General features: G+C 45.5%; 1 protein-coding gene across 1 annotated transcript; it reads right to left on the reverse strand.

Moving 5' to 3' along the window:
• Nucleotides 1-1,718: 1,718 nt before the first annotated feature.
• Nucleotides 1,719-14,429, reverse strand: ndufb7 (NADH:ubiquinone oxidoreductase subunit B7). The gene is made up of 3 exons (XM_041177249.1): nt 14,254-14,429; nt 3,358-3,526; nt 1,719-1,963 (listed from the first exon to the last, which is right to left on the reverse strand). The coding sequence occupies exons 1-3, from the start codon at nt 14,363-14,365 to the stop codon at nt 1,879-1,881; spliced, it is 366 nt and encodes a 121-aa protein (XP_041033183.1). The 5' UTR covers nt 14,366-14,429; the 3' UTR covers nt 1,719-1,878.
• Nucleotides 14,430-15,558: the final 1,129 nt, after the last annotated feature.

The raw sequence follows: 15,558 nt of genomic DNA on the forward strand, positions 1-15,558 counted from the left end.
GTCTTTCCAATGTAGAGGAGACCACATTGAAGAAGGTGGAAGTGAAGTGCTGCTTCACCTGAAAGGAGTATTTGGGCCCTCGGATGGTGAGGAGGTAAAAGGGCAGGTGTTGCACCTTCTGCATTTGCATGAAGTGTTGGGAGTGTTGGAAGAGTGGACCAGGATGTGTCATGGAGGGAACAGTCCCTACGGAATGCTGATGGGGGCTGGATGTGGGTGGTGAGCGGTAGATGTGTTTGGTGGTGGCATCATGGTGGAATTGGCGGAAATGGCAGAGGATGATCCTTTGAATGTGGAGGATGGTGGGTGAAAAGTGAGAAGGGGGACCCTATCATAGTTCTGGGAGGGAGGGAAATTTGTGAGGGCAGAGACACAGGAGATGGGTTGGACACAGTTGAGGGCCCCGTTAACCACTGTGGATGGGAAACCTCAGTTAAGAAAGAAGACATGTCGGAACAGATGCAACAGAGGTGAAGATACTGGGAGAATGGGATGGAGTCCTTGCAGGAAGCAGGGTGTGAGGAGCTGTAGTCAAGGTAGCTGTGGGAGGCAGTGGGCTTGTAATAAATATTGGTGGATGGTCTAACACCAGAAATGGAGACAGAGGTCAAGGAAGGGAAGGTAAGTGTCAGAGATGGACCATATGAAGTTGATAGTCGGATGCGAATTGCTCTTACCTTTATGCCACTGTCAGCGCCTCACTTAGCCCTTACCACTAACACTTCCTTTGTCTTTTCATCCATGACATCTTTGTCAATCTCTCCTTAGACCCCACCTATTGCTGACCTTCTATCCACCTTCACCTGCTCCACCCCCCCTTAAACAGTATAAATTTAATCATATTTCCACTTCTCTTCAGCTCTGAAGAAGGGTCATACGAACTCAATATTAACTCTGTTTCTCTCTCCACAAATGCTATCAGACCTGATGAGTTTTTTCCAGCACCCACAGTATTTTGCTTTTATCCTATCTTCTGCCTGTGTTTATCTAGCTACTTGCTTCAATTATGTTGGGCTGAGATACTGGAGGCTCTGCAGCTGAAAGGGAAGGCTGTAAGTTTGTGGAGTGTTATTCAGTCCTGTCCTTTGTGTCTCTCTCACATTGTGTGCTCAAGCAGCTCTGCTGGGCAGCAGCAGACACAAAGGTGGCTTGGATCTCCTGACAGCTGAGTACTTGTAATGGGCCAAATTGGAAGCTTTGACAAGGCAAGGCACAAGGGATTCAATAACTCTTTCTGAAGTGCTAAGATGTTGTGAAGTCGCAACCCTGATGTTCTAAAATGTAATGGCTGTTGTAAGGTAGGAAATAGTTTAGCCAATTTATGCACAGCAACATCCCATAACCAACAAGATGTGTGTGATGGAAACTCATGCCAACTAAGAGGGCAGTCCCTTTAATCTGAAAAATGGCACAGAATCTCCCCTCACCACTGAGTTGGGGAGGGACAGGTTGATGCGGGTGGGCGGAGAGGGGGGGATATGGAGGTCCTGCTCCTTCCCCATCTCTGGGAACTAGGAAGCCAGTGTAGCAAGAACAGGACTGCGCTCAGCTATGATGTCCTCCATAACTGAGGAGGTCATGTACACTTGCTCTTTACACCCACATATCATGTATACACCCACCCACATGATCAGACAAGAGATATGTTAGTGAATAGTATGGCAGGAACAGAAGGACCTGGAGGAAGAGAATACAGGAGATTGCCTGAAATCAACAGGTTAGGTTTATAATTTGATGTTTTATTGATTTCAAGAGATATTAGAATTATATACAAAATAAATTCATCACACACTGTAGCTAGGACATCTTGGCCAGATGGGATGCTGTTCCCAGAGGGAGACTGAGCCACAGGTTACTCAACAGGTCCAGGAAAGCATGTTATGCTGCCTGCACCTCCTCTGTTTTCTTCTTCCTCATCAGCAGGCGCTTCTCCCTCTCATACTCTTTCATACGCATCACATAACTGGGGAGAGAACACATTAGGTTAGTGGGCTGGACTCTCCCCTCTGGGCTGTTTTTAAAATATTTGTAACATAACAAATGATGAAACCTCAACTCAGACAGAATCTGCTGCTTGCCTTGAAACAAAACATAGCAATGAACTACACACAGGAAGAGTCAAGAAATGAGCAGTTAATCTGTTACTGCTTCAAGAAACATTAATAACCAGTCGACCAGGGGAAACTCCTGAGTGCCACGGGATCTTTTATGTCCAACGGGGAGGACAGACAGCTTCAATTCAACATCTCGTGTAAAAGAAGTAACCTCCAACAGTTCAGCACGGCACTGGGAGTGGGGGGGCTTAGATCGTTGTGTTCAAGTCTCTAGAGTGTGGTGCCTGAACCCAGAACACTCTTTAAACCCAGATAATAGGTACACAGATGTGCGACAGTGAGGTATTCCTCAGATAAGTAACGGAGTAGGGATAACCAAATCTGATATCCATACACATCTTTGGCGTTCTGCCATGCAGTGCCACTGGTACATTGCACTGCAGTCTAACAGTCATCTCAGAACTCCCTCCCTCTGTCTGGTGAGCAGACAGAGAGGCAGCTTTAGCACAGACCTGCCCACTTTTATACAAATTTGTAGCACAAACATATCTGAGCACCCATCGATTATCAGCTACTCTAAGACCACTGGCAGCTGATACAAGGAAAATTAAAAGATTCAAACAGTGTCCTGGGAACTGTAGATACATGGAGCTCCACACACCCGAGCACAGGGTAATGTGCAGCAGACAGTATAGCTCAGTGCTGCCAGGTTATCAGGGCAGGTACCACTGTGGCCAGGCCACAACAAAGTGTGGAGGGCTTCTGATCGAGCATCCTGCCTTGATTTGATCTTTTATGTTTAGCGATTTCCACCTTTTCGGTTTTAATTATAAATCCTGCACCACTCCTCCCCAACAATTTCTCCCTCAGTTCCTATCCTGACCGTACCGACACTCACCAGAGTGTAATTGAAAGGGTGCCAGCAGTCCTCCGCGAACCTATCCAAAGAGGTTGTTCTTCACGAATTGAACCCAAATACAAATGGCTATTCCACCATGGGAGCGAGAAGGGGGCACCACCACCAAACTGAATCCTGCTCTCACAAGGAGGGGCCTGGCTGAAGCTTACACACTCTGGTCCAGTTGGGACTCTGAAGGTAGGGATATGTTCTGCCACCTCCTCAGTGGAGCAGAGACCTGGTGGCAAAGCAGGGATCTTTTTTGATGCCTGTGGCTCAGCTCTGGCTCCTGCATTAGCCAATTCATGACTGAGGGGAGTTTAAGCTAGCTTCAGAGGGTCAGTCAGCCCACCCACCACCCCAGGGACAGTGCAAAGCGCCTCGGGCAAAAAAAAGTGAACTTACTCCTCGTGCTCGCAGTAATCCCAGTCATGACGCTCGTGTTTACACTCTAGGAAGTTGGGCCACATGTCCCGCTTACACTTCATATACTTGATGAGGTAATGAGCACAGTAATCTCGCTGACTGAGAGGCAACTGGGCATCATTCATCTCCTGCTGTGTCGCAATCATCACTGAGAGAGAGAGAGAAAGAGAGAGAGAGACACATACACTCAAGTCATTATATTAAATCCCAGGTACACAATTCCACTTATCAACAACTGGCATTTATACTGTCTATTTATAGTGTAATAAAACTACCCAAGGTGCTTTAGAGGAGCTTTATCACAAGAACAAATAATACCAATATTAAGACAGGGTTAGCCAAATTGCTATCTTTTAAGTAGGGTCTTTAGGGAGGGAATTCCAGACTTAGGGTCTAGACAGCAGAAGCACAGCTGCCAATGGTGGAGCCGTTTAAAACAAGCAATGCTTGAGTGATATTTTGAGGGTTTTAGGGCAGGAGGAGGTTACAGCGATAGGGAGGGTGAGGCGACAGGGTGATATGGAAACAAGAGTGAGGATTTTAAAATGGAGACATTGCCAGACCGGCATCCAACATAGCTCAGCGGTGATGTGTCTGTTGGACTTGGTGCAGGCAGCAGAGTTTTGGGTGAGATCAAAGAGGATGCAAGGTGAGAAGCTGGTCAGAAGAGCACTGGAGTAGCGGAGGCTGCAGGCAACAAAAGTAATAAAAAAAAAATCGCTTTGAATTCCCTATCCTCGCTGAACACTGTCCAAATCGCTATTTGCAGTGTTGCTGCCAACAACAATGTCCACCTCAATGTGGCTGGCATGTTTTATAAAGGGCAGGAGTGTTACATATGAACAACAAAGCTGGCAACTGTTAAAAGAGCAGCTTGTGCGGCAGTCCTATCTCATACCACAATGACTGGGGCATCCTGAATAGATACTTATCATCTCCTCTCTCTGCAGCCACCTGATGTGGAAAATTCCTCTCTGACGACACCCACCCCCCCCCGCCCCCAACAGGTAATCGAAGCCAGTCCAGGAGATCACGCAGACTAAGTGTCATCTATGAAAATGTTTTACATCTGATTGTCCTGAGCTCAATGAGGCATTCTGGAGAGTCTGTTGGTGTGGTGGGCGCTGATGTGATACGATCTCCCCCCTCCCCCAGGCAGGAACCAATCCAGCTCCCTCTTTAAAGGAAGAATCAGCACCCACCGCACCAGCTATAACCCTTCGTAAAGCCTCACACTCTCACTGTCCTGAGTTTAATTTGTTGTTCAGTCAGGGAGCTAGGAAAGTGCTTGTAGGTGTTGAGCTGCAGGGCAGAAGTTATGCAGCCTTTAAACACTTGGTTTTCTATTGCCAAAGTCTTCCAAAGGTAGTTTTTCACCTGTAGAAGAGTGTGGTGTACTGAACAGAAAGATGCTTTATCATGCTCCAACTTTCTTAACCATCCCTTTAAGTTGCACTCATCACTGCCAGCAACAGTACTTCACCACAGTGTTAACCAGCTCCAAATACTCTGCCCTGAATCTATCGCTGCTCTGCCTGGGTTCAACTGATCACAGTTATGAAGGGAGACAGTGGTGTCACTAGACTAATAATCCAGTGCTCTGGGGACATGGGTTCAAATCCCACCGCAGCAGCTAGTGGAATTTAACTTCAATTAATTAAAAAAAAATTTGGTCTTTAAAAGTTAGTCTCAGCAATGGTTGATTATTGTACCTAATCACTTCTGCCATCCTTACCTGGTCTAGCCTATATGTGACTCCCGACCCTTAACTACCCTCTGAAATTGCCTAGCAAGCTCAGTTCAAGGGCAATTCAGGATGGGCAACAAATGCTGACCTTGCCAGTGACGCCCACATCCCATGAAAGGGGAAAAAAAGGAAAACTCATGGCAGCAATAGGATTATTTGTCATCAATCCAGCGAAATGAGGACGACATTTGCCAGGTTTCATGATTTGCAGGGCATTCCTACAGCCACAGCTCTTTGGACAGAGAGGACAAGAGTTGCTCTGAGGAAGGGTGATCTCAAGCCAGCGTTCTGCTCACTTCTCTGCAGCAGGAGAGGGAAGAAAGTGGGAGAGTTTACACAGGTCAGAGTTTACTGACTGTTTTGTAGCTTGTCGGATGAGATGCTAACTCAGGATATGAGTAACAGCAAGTTCCTCCAATGCACTAATGTCAATTTGCCCCATTTTCAATGAGGCCTTCAGAGTATCCCTGAAACGTTTTCTCTCTCCTCCTTGAGATGGGGTGCCATTCTTAAATTGTGAAGTTGGGATCTGGTCATTTGGCACGTGGATGCAATGGCCAGACCAGCAGAGTGATCAGAGCTGTGTTGCTGCACCGACTCTCTTCACTATCTACCTCAGCCTGGCCGCGGAACTCATGCATGACCAACTCCCACAAGGAGTCAGGATCGAGTTTCAACACAACAGGAAACTTCCCTTTCCAACCTCAACAGGCTGAGAGCTGAGAAAGATGACCCTCCAGTGCATCCACAACTTACAATATGTCATCAGCTGAGCAGTTGTGGCCCTCACTGCGAGTGACATTCAGTCCGCCCTCAACCTCTTCCATTCCAAAGCAGAGGGTTGGTCTCTCACTCAACACGAACGAGAACCAAAATCCTCCACCAGCCCTCTCCGTGACAAGTACCTCCATCTCTGGCTATTGTTAGTGATGGGAGATTTTAGAACACTTCCCATATCTCGGTAGCCAAGTTTCTCAAAAGGTCACCATCAAAGAGGAGATCTAGCTCAGAATCAGCTGTGCCGGCAGGGCCTTCCATAAACTGTGCAACTCGGTCTTCAACAGAAATCTTGAAAGGATGAAGGCTTTACTTTAAAACGCTGTTGTTGCCACCGCCCTTCTAAATGGCAGAGAGATTTGGGTCACCTACCAAAGGTATTGGAGAATTTCCACCAGGGGTGTCTCCACAGGATACTCGAAGTCAAGTAGGGAGACAGGCCAACAAACTCCAGCATCTTCACCAAAGCCAATGTTTCCAGCATCGCAACCATGATTATGTGGAATAGGATCATTACTTTAGTCACCACAGTTTCAACACACAAGTACTGCAGTCAATCTCTGCACAGCTAGATCCTGCAGACAGCTATGCAGTGATCGACCAGTGAATGGGCAATGGCGGTTGAGAGATGGAAGTTAGACAGGACACGGGGAGAATTGGAGGATCTCTAATGACCCGTCTGTCTGTTTAATGGTGTGTTAGTTATCTGGTTGGGATTTTTCTGTAATAATAATGGTGAGGCTATCTGTGCTCTCCATTATTAAAGGATAAGTGTACTGCCAGAGCAACCCCTGGCAGCTGCACGTGCAGTTAAACGCAGAAGTCGCTGACATATCCAGCTCCTCGACAGGATGCACTCTTGCGGTCCTCGATCAGTGACTCAGCAATGAATTGACTGCAATGACACAAACTTCAGGCACTTTCCCCACTAGTTACAGACTAAAAACAGGTGTAAAGGTTAGGGTTACTGCATTTGGGGTGACAGAGTTTTTAACTTGTTAAGTGATAATTAGTGAACAGCCTCTCTGGCCCTGAAAAAAATAATCCAAGTTCTTGACACTGGTGGTAAGTGATCAAGGCGAACATAAAGAGGTTCTTCATCCTCAGAGGTGTTCAGAAAGCGGAAAAGAGACAGAGGGGAACTGTCCTGACTCCAAAAAAGCATGCAGGATCTGTTCCTGCTGCAGTCAATGGGATCAATATTAGGGAGGATCTCCCAGAGGTGAAGAGCTAGCAAGCCTTGTTCTTTGCGTCAGAGGCCTCCACGATCATATTTTGGTCCAGAGTTCGCTCCGTGGAGCAGGATGAGATATGCGCTTTTTCTTCCAAAAGGTACAGAGACAGCTCTGTGATCAGCAGCCCGAAAGATGGCAACAGTTCAGTAATGTCATCACAGCTAGACATACCAAAGATCAGCAAATCCTTTTAAGCCAGGCTCTATGAGACAAAGCCCACAGATAACTTAGTGAAAGATGCTTTTTGATCTGCCCAAAACTTGTTGGTCTTCCAGTGCAAAGAGCTGTCAATGATCGAGTATTGCAGACTGGCGCATTCCAAAGTTTAGGACTACGCGCTGAGGGGCACACTAAAGCTTGGGTGAATCACAGCAAAGGCTCAGTGGGGAAAGACCAGAGTATAAGGCCCTCCTGTCATAGTACACTGAGGTGCTGGAAGCTGTGGAAAACCCTTCAGGCTGTTTGCTTGACATCAAACGCACATTATAAAAATAACCTGTAATTGTAAGTATGCCACATGCTGTAATGAAAGGAATTGAATCATTTTGCATTTTACATAAAGCAAATCTGTAATGCATTTTACAAATGTTATGGATAATAAAATATATCTTTTCAAAAATAAAGCTACAACCTGTATAATGAGGGCCTTTAATTATCAGAACATAGACAGGGATAATAGTGGTGTAAAGGGCAGGGAGAGGGCATGTTCAAGAAAATGTTCTTCAGTAGTACGTTTCCAGTTCGATGAGAAAGGAGTCACTGCTAGACCTAGTTCTTGGGAATGAGGTGGGCCAAGTGGATCAAGTGTCAGTAGAAGAACACTTAGTGGACTGTGAACATTGTTTCATAACACTCTGAAAAAGGAACAATCCAGAGTAAGAATAATTAACTGGGGGAAAGCCAACTTCAATGGGGTAAGAATAAATTGGGGTCAAAGGTTGGCAGGAAAAACAGTAGCTGAACAGGAATACCTTCTAAGAAGAAATGAATTGGGCACAGTCAAGATATATTCCCTCAAAAGGAAAAGGTAGGGCAAACAAATCCAGAGCTCCTTGGGTGACAAAAGAGAAAGAAATTAAGATAAAGAAAAAGAACTGTGCCTATGACAGGTGTCAGGTGGAAAATACAATTGAGAACTGGCTGAATATGGAAGGTTCAGAAGGGAGGTGAAAAAGCAAATAAGAGAAGCAAAGAGGGAGCATGAAAAGAGACTGGCAACTAACATAAAAGGGAATCCCAAAGTCTTCTATAGGTATATAAATAGTAAAAGGGTTATAAAAGCAGGAGTAGGATCGATTAGAGACTAAAATGGGAATTTACACATGGAGGAGGAGACATAGCTAAGGTATTAAATAAATACTTTGCATCAGTCTTAACCAAGGAAGAAGATGCTACCCAGGCTATGGTGAAAGAGGAGGCAATTCAGACGCTAGAATGGTTTAAAGTTGATCAGGAGGTGACATTGGGAAGGCTGTCCATCCTTAAAGATTGATAAGGCACCAGATGAGATGCATCCAAGGATACGGTAAGAAATGAGAGTAAAAATTGCAGGGGCAAGGCCCATAATATTTCTGGTGCCAGAGGAGTGGAGAATTGCAAACATTATACATTTGTTCAAAAAGGGTGTAAATATAAGTCCAGCAACTACAGTACAGTCAGTTTGACTTCAGTGTCGGGGAAACTTCTAGAAATAATAATTCAGGGCAAAATTAATAGTCACGTGGACAAAACATGGGTTGATTAAGAAAACCCAGCATGGATTTCTTGAAGGAAGATCATATTTAATTCACTTGTTGGAGTTTTTGAAGAGGTAACAAGAGGGTTGATGAGGGCAATGCTGTTGATGTGATGTACATGGACTTCCAAAAGACATTTGATACAGTGCCACAAAACAGTGTGGGAAAAGTTATAGCTCATGGAATAAAAGGGACAGTAGCAAAAATACAAAATTGGCTGAGTGACAGGGAACAGAGAGTAGTGGTTAATGAATGCTTTTCAGGCTGGAGGAAGGTTTGAAGTGGAGTTGCCCAGGGGTCGGTATTGGGACCTTTGCTTTTCTTGATATATATTGACTTCGACATTGGTCTACAGGGCACAACTTCAAAATTTGCAAATGATACAAAACTTGGAAGCATTTGAACCATGAGTAGGATAGTGTAGGACCTCAAAAGGACAGGCAGGTTAACGAAATGGGCAGACAGGTGGCAGATGAAGTTCAACACCGAGAAATGTGAGTTGATTCATCTTGGCAGGAAGAACATGGAGACAATATAAAATTAAAGGGACAAATCTATAGAGGGTGCAGGAGTAGAGAGACCTGGGAGTATATGTGCATAAGTCATTGAAGGTGGCAGGACAGGTTGAGAGCGCAGTTAAAACATTCAGTTTCTAGGCTTTATTAATAAGGGCATAGAGTCCAACAGCAAGGATATTAGGTTGAACTTGTATAAGACACTAGTTCGACCTCAGCTGGAGTACTGCGTCCAGTTCTGGGTGCCACACTTAAAGTGGAAGAATATGAAGGGATTAGAGAGGGTGTAGAAAAGATTCACGAGATTTGTTCCAGGGATGAAGAACTTCAGTTATGAAGATTGATTGGAGAAGTTAGGACCGTTTTCCTTGGAGAAAAGAAAGCTGAGAGGAGATTTGATAGAGGTATTCAAAATGAAAAGGGGTCTGGACAGAGTAGATAAGGAAAAACTGTTCCCACTCGTGGGAAGGATCAAGAACAAAAGGGCACAGATTCAAAACAACCAGCAAAAGAAGCAAAAGCCATATGAGAAAAAACTTTCACGCAGCGAGTGGTTGAGGTCTAGAATGCACTGCCTGTGTGTGTGGTGGACGTACATTCAATCGAAACCTTCAGAATGGAATTAGACTATTATCTGAACAGAAAGAATGGGCAGGGTTACGGAGAGAACTAATTAAATTACTCATTCAGAGAACCGCTGCAGACAGGAAGGGTCGAATGGCTTGCTGCTGTGCTGTAACAATTCTGTATTGCACAGGGAGACAGGAATTGGACGATTTGATTAGAGAACACAGCACACACAAACACGCGCACACACACTATTATATCGACTGGAGTAAAAGGCTGCAGCCATACTCCCATCCAGATAATTCAAAAATGTCAAATGTTAATTAACTGCAGCCTGAAACTGTCATGGTAACTTACCCAATAACCATAAGAACAGTGGTCACTTAACAGCAGCATTTCAGCTAGGGTTGTTTCAGGATAGACTAGGGCTGTTTTTCTTAGAGCAGAGAAGGCTGAGGGGAGACCTGATAGAGGTCTACAAAATTAAGAGGGGCATTGATAGAAAGCAACTTTTCCCCTTAGTGTAGGTATCAATAACCAGAGGTCATAGATTTATGGTAAGGGGCAGGAAGTTTAGAGGGGATTTGAGGAAAAATGTTTACACCCAGAGAATGGTTGGAATCTGGAACACACTGCCTAAGCGGGTGGTAGAGGCTGGAACCCTAACAACATTTAAGAAACATTTAGATGAGCACTTGAAATGCTATAGCATACAGGGCTACGGGCCAAGTGATGGAAATGGGATTAGAATAGATACAAGCTTGATGGCCGGTAAGGACACAATGACTATTATTATGGGATGTTTGAGCGGTCACTCAGCAGCAGAATACTACATTATTATGGGGTGTTTGAGAGTAGTCACAGCAGCAGAATACTACATTATTATGGGATGTTTGCGAACAATACTCAGCAGCAGAATACTACATTATTATGGGATGTTTGCGAACAATACTCAGCAGCAGAATACTACATTATTATGGGGTGTTTGAGAGTAGTCACAGCAACAGAATACTACATTATTATGGGATGTTTGAGAGCGGTCACTCAGCAGCAGAATACGACATTATTACGGGGTGTTTGACAGCGGTCACTCAGCAGCAGAATAATACATTATTATGGGGTGTTTGAGAGCGGTCACTCAGCAGCAGAATACTACATTATTATGGGATGTTTGAGAGCAGTCACTCAGCAGCAGAATACTACATTATTATGGGGTGTTTGAGAGTGGTCACTCAGCAGCAGAATACTACATTATTATGGGGTGTTAGAGAGCGGTCACTCAGCAGCAGAATACTACATTATTATGGGGTGTTTGAGAGCGGTCACTCAGCAGCAGAATACTACATTATTATGGGATGTTTGAGAGCGGTCACTCAGCAGCAGAATACTACATTATTATGGGATGTTTGAGCGGTCACTCAGCAGCATAATACTACATTATTATGGGGTGTTTGAGAGCGGTCACTCAGCAGCGAAATACTACATTATTATGGGATGTTTGAGAGTGGTCACTCAGCAGCAGAATACTACATTATTATGGGGTGTTTGCGAGCGGTCAATCAGCAGCAGAATACTATATTATGGGGTGTTTGCGAGCGGTCAGTCAGCAGCAGAATACTACATTATTATGGGATGTTTGAGAGCGGTCACTCAGCAGCAGAATACTACATTATTATGGGGTGTTTGAGAGTGGTCACTCAGCAGCAGAATACTACATTATTATGGGGTGTTAGAGAGCGGTCACTCAGCAGCAGAATACTACATTATTATGGGATGTTTGAGAGTGGTCACTCAGCAGCAGAATACTACATTATTATGGGATGTTTGAGCGGTCACTCAGCAGCAGAATACTACATTATTATGGGGTGTTTGAAAGCGGTCACTCAGCAGCAGAATACTACATTATTATGGGATGTTTGAGCGGTCACCCAGCAGCAGAATACTACATTATTATGGGATTTTTGAGCGGTCACTCAGCAGCAGAATACTACATTATTATGGGGTGTTTGAGAGCAGTCACTCAGCAGCAGAATACTACATTATTATGGGATGTTTGAGCGGTCACTCAGCACCAGAATACTACATTATTATGGGGTGTTTGAGAGTGGTCACTCAGCAGCAGAATACTACATTATTATGGGATGTTTGAGCAGTCACTCAGCAGCAGAATACTACATTATTATGGGGGGTTTGAGAGCGGTCACTCAGCAGCGGAATACTACATTATTATGGGGTGTTAGAGAGCAGTCACTCAGCAGCAGAATACTACATTATTATGGGGTGTTAGAGAGCGGTCACTCAGCAGCAGAATACTACATTATTATGGGATGTTTGAGAGTGGTCACTCAGCAGCAGAATACTACATTATTATGGGATGTTTGAGCGGTCGCTCAGCAGCAGAATACTACATTATTATGGGATTTTTGAGTGGTCACTCAGCAGCAGAATACTACATTATTATGGGGTGTTTGCGAGCGGTCACTCAGCAGCAGAATACTACATTATTATGGGATGTTTGAGTGGTCACTCAGCAGCAGAATACTACATTATTATGGGATTTTTGAGCGGTCACTCAGCAGCAGAATACTACATTATTATGGGGTGTTTGAGAGCTGTCACTCAGCAGCAGAATACTACATTATTATGGGATGTTTGAGCGGTCACTCAGCAGCAGAATACTACATTATTATGGGGTGTTTGAGAGCGGTCACTCAGCAGCAAAATACTACATTATTATGGGATGTTTGAGCGGTCACTCAGCAGCAGAATACTACATTATTATGGGATGTTTGAGCGGTCACTCAGCAGCAGAATACTACATTATTATGGGATTTTTGAGCAGTCACTCAGCAGCAGAATACTACATTATTATGGGATGTTTGAGCGGTCACTCAGCAGCAGAATACTACATTATTATGGGGTGTTTGAGCGGTCACTCAGCAGCAGAATACTACATTATTATGGGGTGTTTGAGAGCAGTCACTCAGCAGCAGAATACTACATTATTATGGGGTGTTTGAGAGCGGTCACTCAGCAGCAGAATACTACATTATTATGGGGTGTTTGAGCGGTCACTCAGCAGCAGAATACTACATTATTATGGGGTGTTTGAGAGCAGTCACTCAGCAGCAGAATACTACATTATTATGGGGTGTTTGAGAGCGGTCACTCAGCAGCAGAATACTACATTATTATGGGGTGTTTGAGCGGTCACTCAGCAGCAGAATACTACATTATTATGGGATGTTTGAGAGTGGTCACTCAGCAGCAGAATACTACATTATTATGGGGTGTTTGAGAGCGGTCACTCAGCAGCAGAATACTACATTATTATGGGGTGTTTGAGAGCGGTCACTCAGCAGCAGAATACTACATTATTATGGAGTGTTTGAGAGCGGTCACTCAGCAGCAGAATACTACATTATTATGGAGTGTTTGAGAGCGGTCACTCAGCAGCAGAATACTACATTATTATGGGGTGTTTGAGAGCGGTCACTCAGCAGCAGAATACTACATTATTATGGGGTGTTTGAGAGCAGTCACTCAGCAGCAGAATACTACATTATTATGGGGTGTTTGAGAGCGGTCACTCAGCAGCAGAATACTACATTATTATGGGGTGTTTGAGCGGTCACTCAGCAGCAGAATACTACATTATTATGGGATGTTTGAGAGTGGTCACTCAGCAGCAGAATACTACATTATTATGGGATGTTTGAGAGCGGTCACTCAGCAGCAGAATACTACATTATTATGGAGTGTTTGAGAGCGGTCACTCAGCAGCAGAATACTACATTATTATGGGATTTTTGAGCAGTCACTCAGCAGCAGAATACTACATTATTATGGAGTGTTTGAGAGCGGTCACTCAGCAGCAGAATACTACATTATTATGGGATTTTTGAGCAGTCACTCAGCAGCAGAATACTACATTATTATGGAGTGTTTGAGAGCGGTCACTCAGCAGCAGAATACTACATTATTATGGGGTGTTTGAGCGGTCACTCAGCAGCAGAATACTACATTATTATGGAGTGTTTGAGAGCGGTCACTCAGCAGCAGAATACTACATTATTATGGAGTGTTTGAGAGCGGTCACTCAGCAGCAGAATACTACATTATTATGGGGTGTTTGAGAGCGGTCACTCAGCAGCAGAATACTACATTATTATGGGGTGTTTGAGCGGTCACTCAGCAGCAGAATACTACATTATTATAGGATGTTTGAGAGCGGTCACTCAGCGAAATGCTCTGGATGCTTCTGATCGCCCTCTCCGGGGGACCCCGGAGATACTCACCGCGCTCCTGCCTCTCAGGGAAGCCCAGGTCGGTCGGGAAGCTGGGGATGCTGCCGGGGTCGGGCTCGATGTCCGGCTCGGTCAGGTACCGCCGCCCTAGATGCGACCCCATCCTTCAGGGTCACCCGCCGCTATCACCCGGATCTGAATCCCGGCCGCCCGCCTTCCGGGGCAGGGCTGCGCGCGCATCTGGGCGGTGCGCGGTGCCTCACTCCCCCGAAGGCGTCAGCCCCTGTCGCCATCTTGGTGCGGGGCGGAAGTGGTGGGAGCAGGTCGCCTAGCAACCTCAATAGCCCAGCTTGGTGATGCGGGAAGCTGAGCCAGCAGAATCTTTTCCCTTTAAACTTCTTCACCCTGCTCTGAAATTTATCCCCTGTTGTCCTCAACTCTGCACTGCGCTGTGTCATAGGGAGGAGTGGGTACCGACTACCTCAGGTATAGTGGCTGTGCTGGGATACTCTCTGCCGGGTATGGGGGGAGCTGGGGTACTGTCTGCTGGATATAGTGGGTGCTGGGGTATTGTCTGCTGGGTACAGGGGATGCTGGGGTACTGTCTGCCAGTTACAGTGGGTGCTGGGGTACGGTGTGCTGGGTATGAGGGGTGGAGTACTGTACTGGGTACAGTGGGTGCTGGGGTACTGTGCGCTGGGTATAGTAGGTGCTGGGGTACTGTCTACAGGTACAGGGGATGCTGGGGTACTGTCTGCCAGGTCCACTGGGTGCTGGGGTACTGTCTGCAGGTACAGTGGGTGCTGAGGTACTGTTTGCCCGTACAGTGGGTGCTGGGGTACTGACCACCCCCCCCCCCCCCCACACAGCCCCCTGACACAGAGGGTACTGGGGTACCGTCCTCTGGGTACAGGGGTTGCTGGTGTACTGTATTCCCAGTTACAGGGTGGTGCTCGCCTGATCTAAAACCCTCCTTAAAACCTATAGCTCAGCTTTTGGCTACCCTGGATATCGCCTCCTCCTACATCATTCATTTTTGTCTGATTAGAATTCTGTGACATTCCTCAGGACTTACTTCTACTGGAAAGACACTATAGACCATAAGACATAGAAGCAGAAGTTAGGCCATTCGGCCCATTGTGTCTGCTCCGCCATTCAATCATGGTTGATAAGTTTCTCAACCACATTCTCCTGCCTTCTCGCCGTAACCTTTGATCCCCTTACCAATCAAGAACCTATCTATCTCGGTCTTAAATACACTCAATAACCTGGCCTCCACAGCCTTCTGTGGCAATGAATTCCATAGATTCACTACTCTCTGGCTAAAGAAGTTTCTCCTCACCTCTGTTCTAAAAG

Source organism: Carcharodon carcharias, chromosome 30 (assembly GCF_017639515.1).
Source record: "Carcharodon carcharias isolate sCarCar2 chromosome 30, sCarCar2.pri, whole genome shotgun sequence".
In the NCBI taxonomy this organism is placed as follows: domain Eukaryota; kingdom Metazoa; phylum Chordata; class Chondrichthyes; order Lamniformes; family Lamnidae; genus Carcharodon; species Carcharodon carcharias.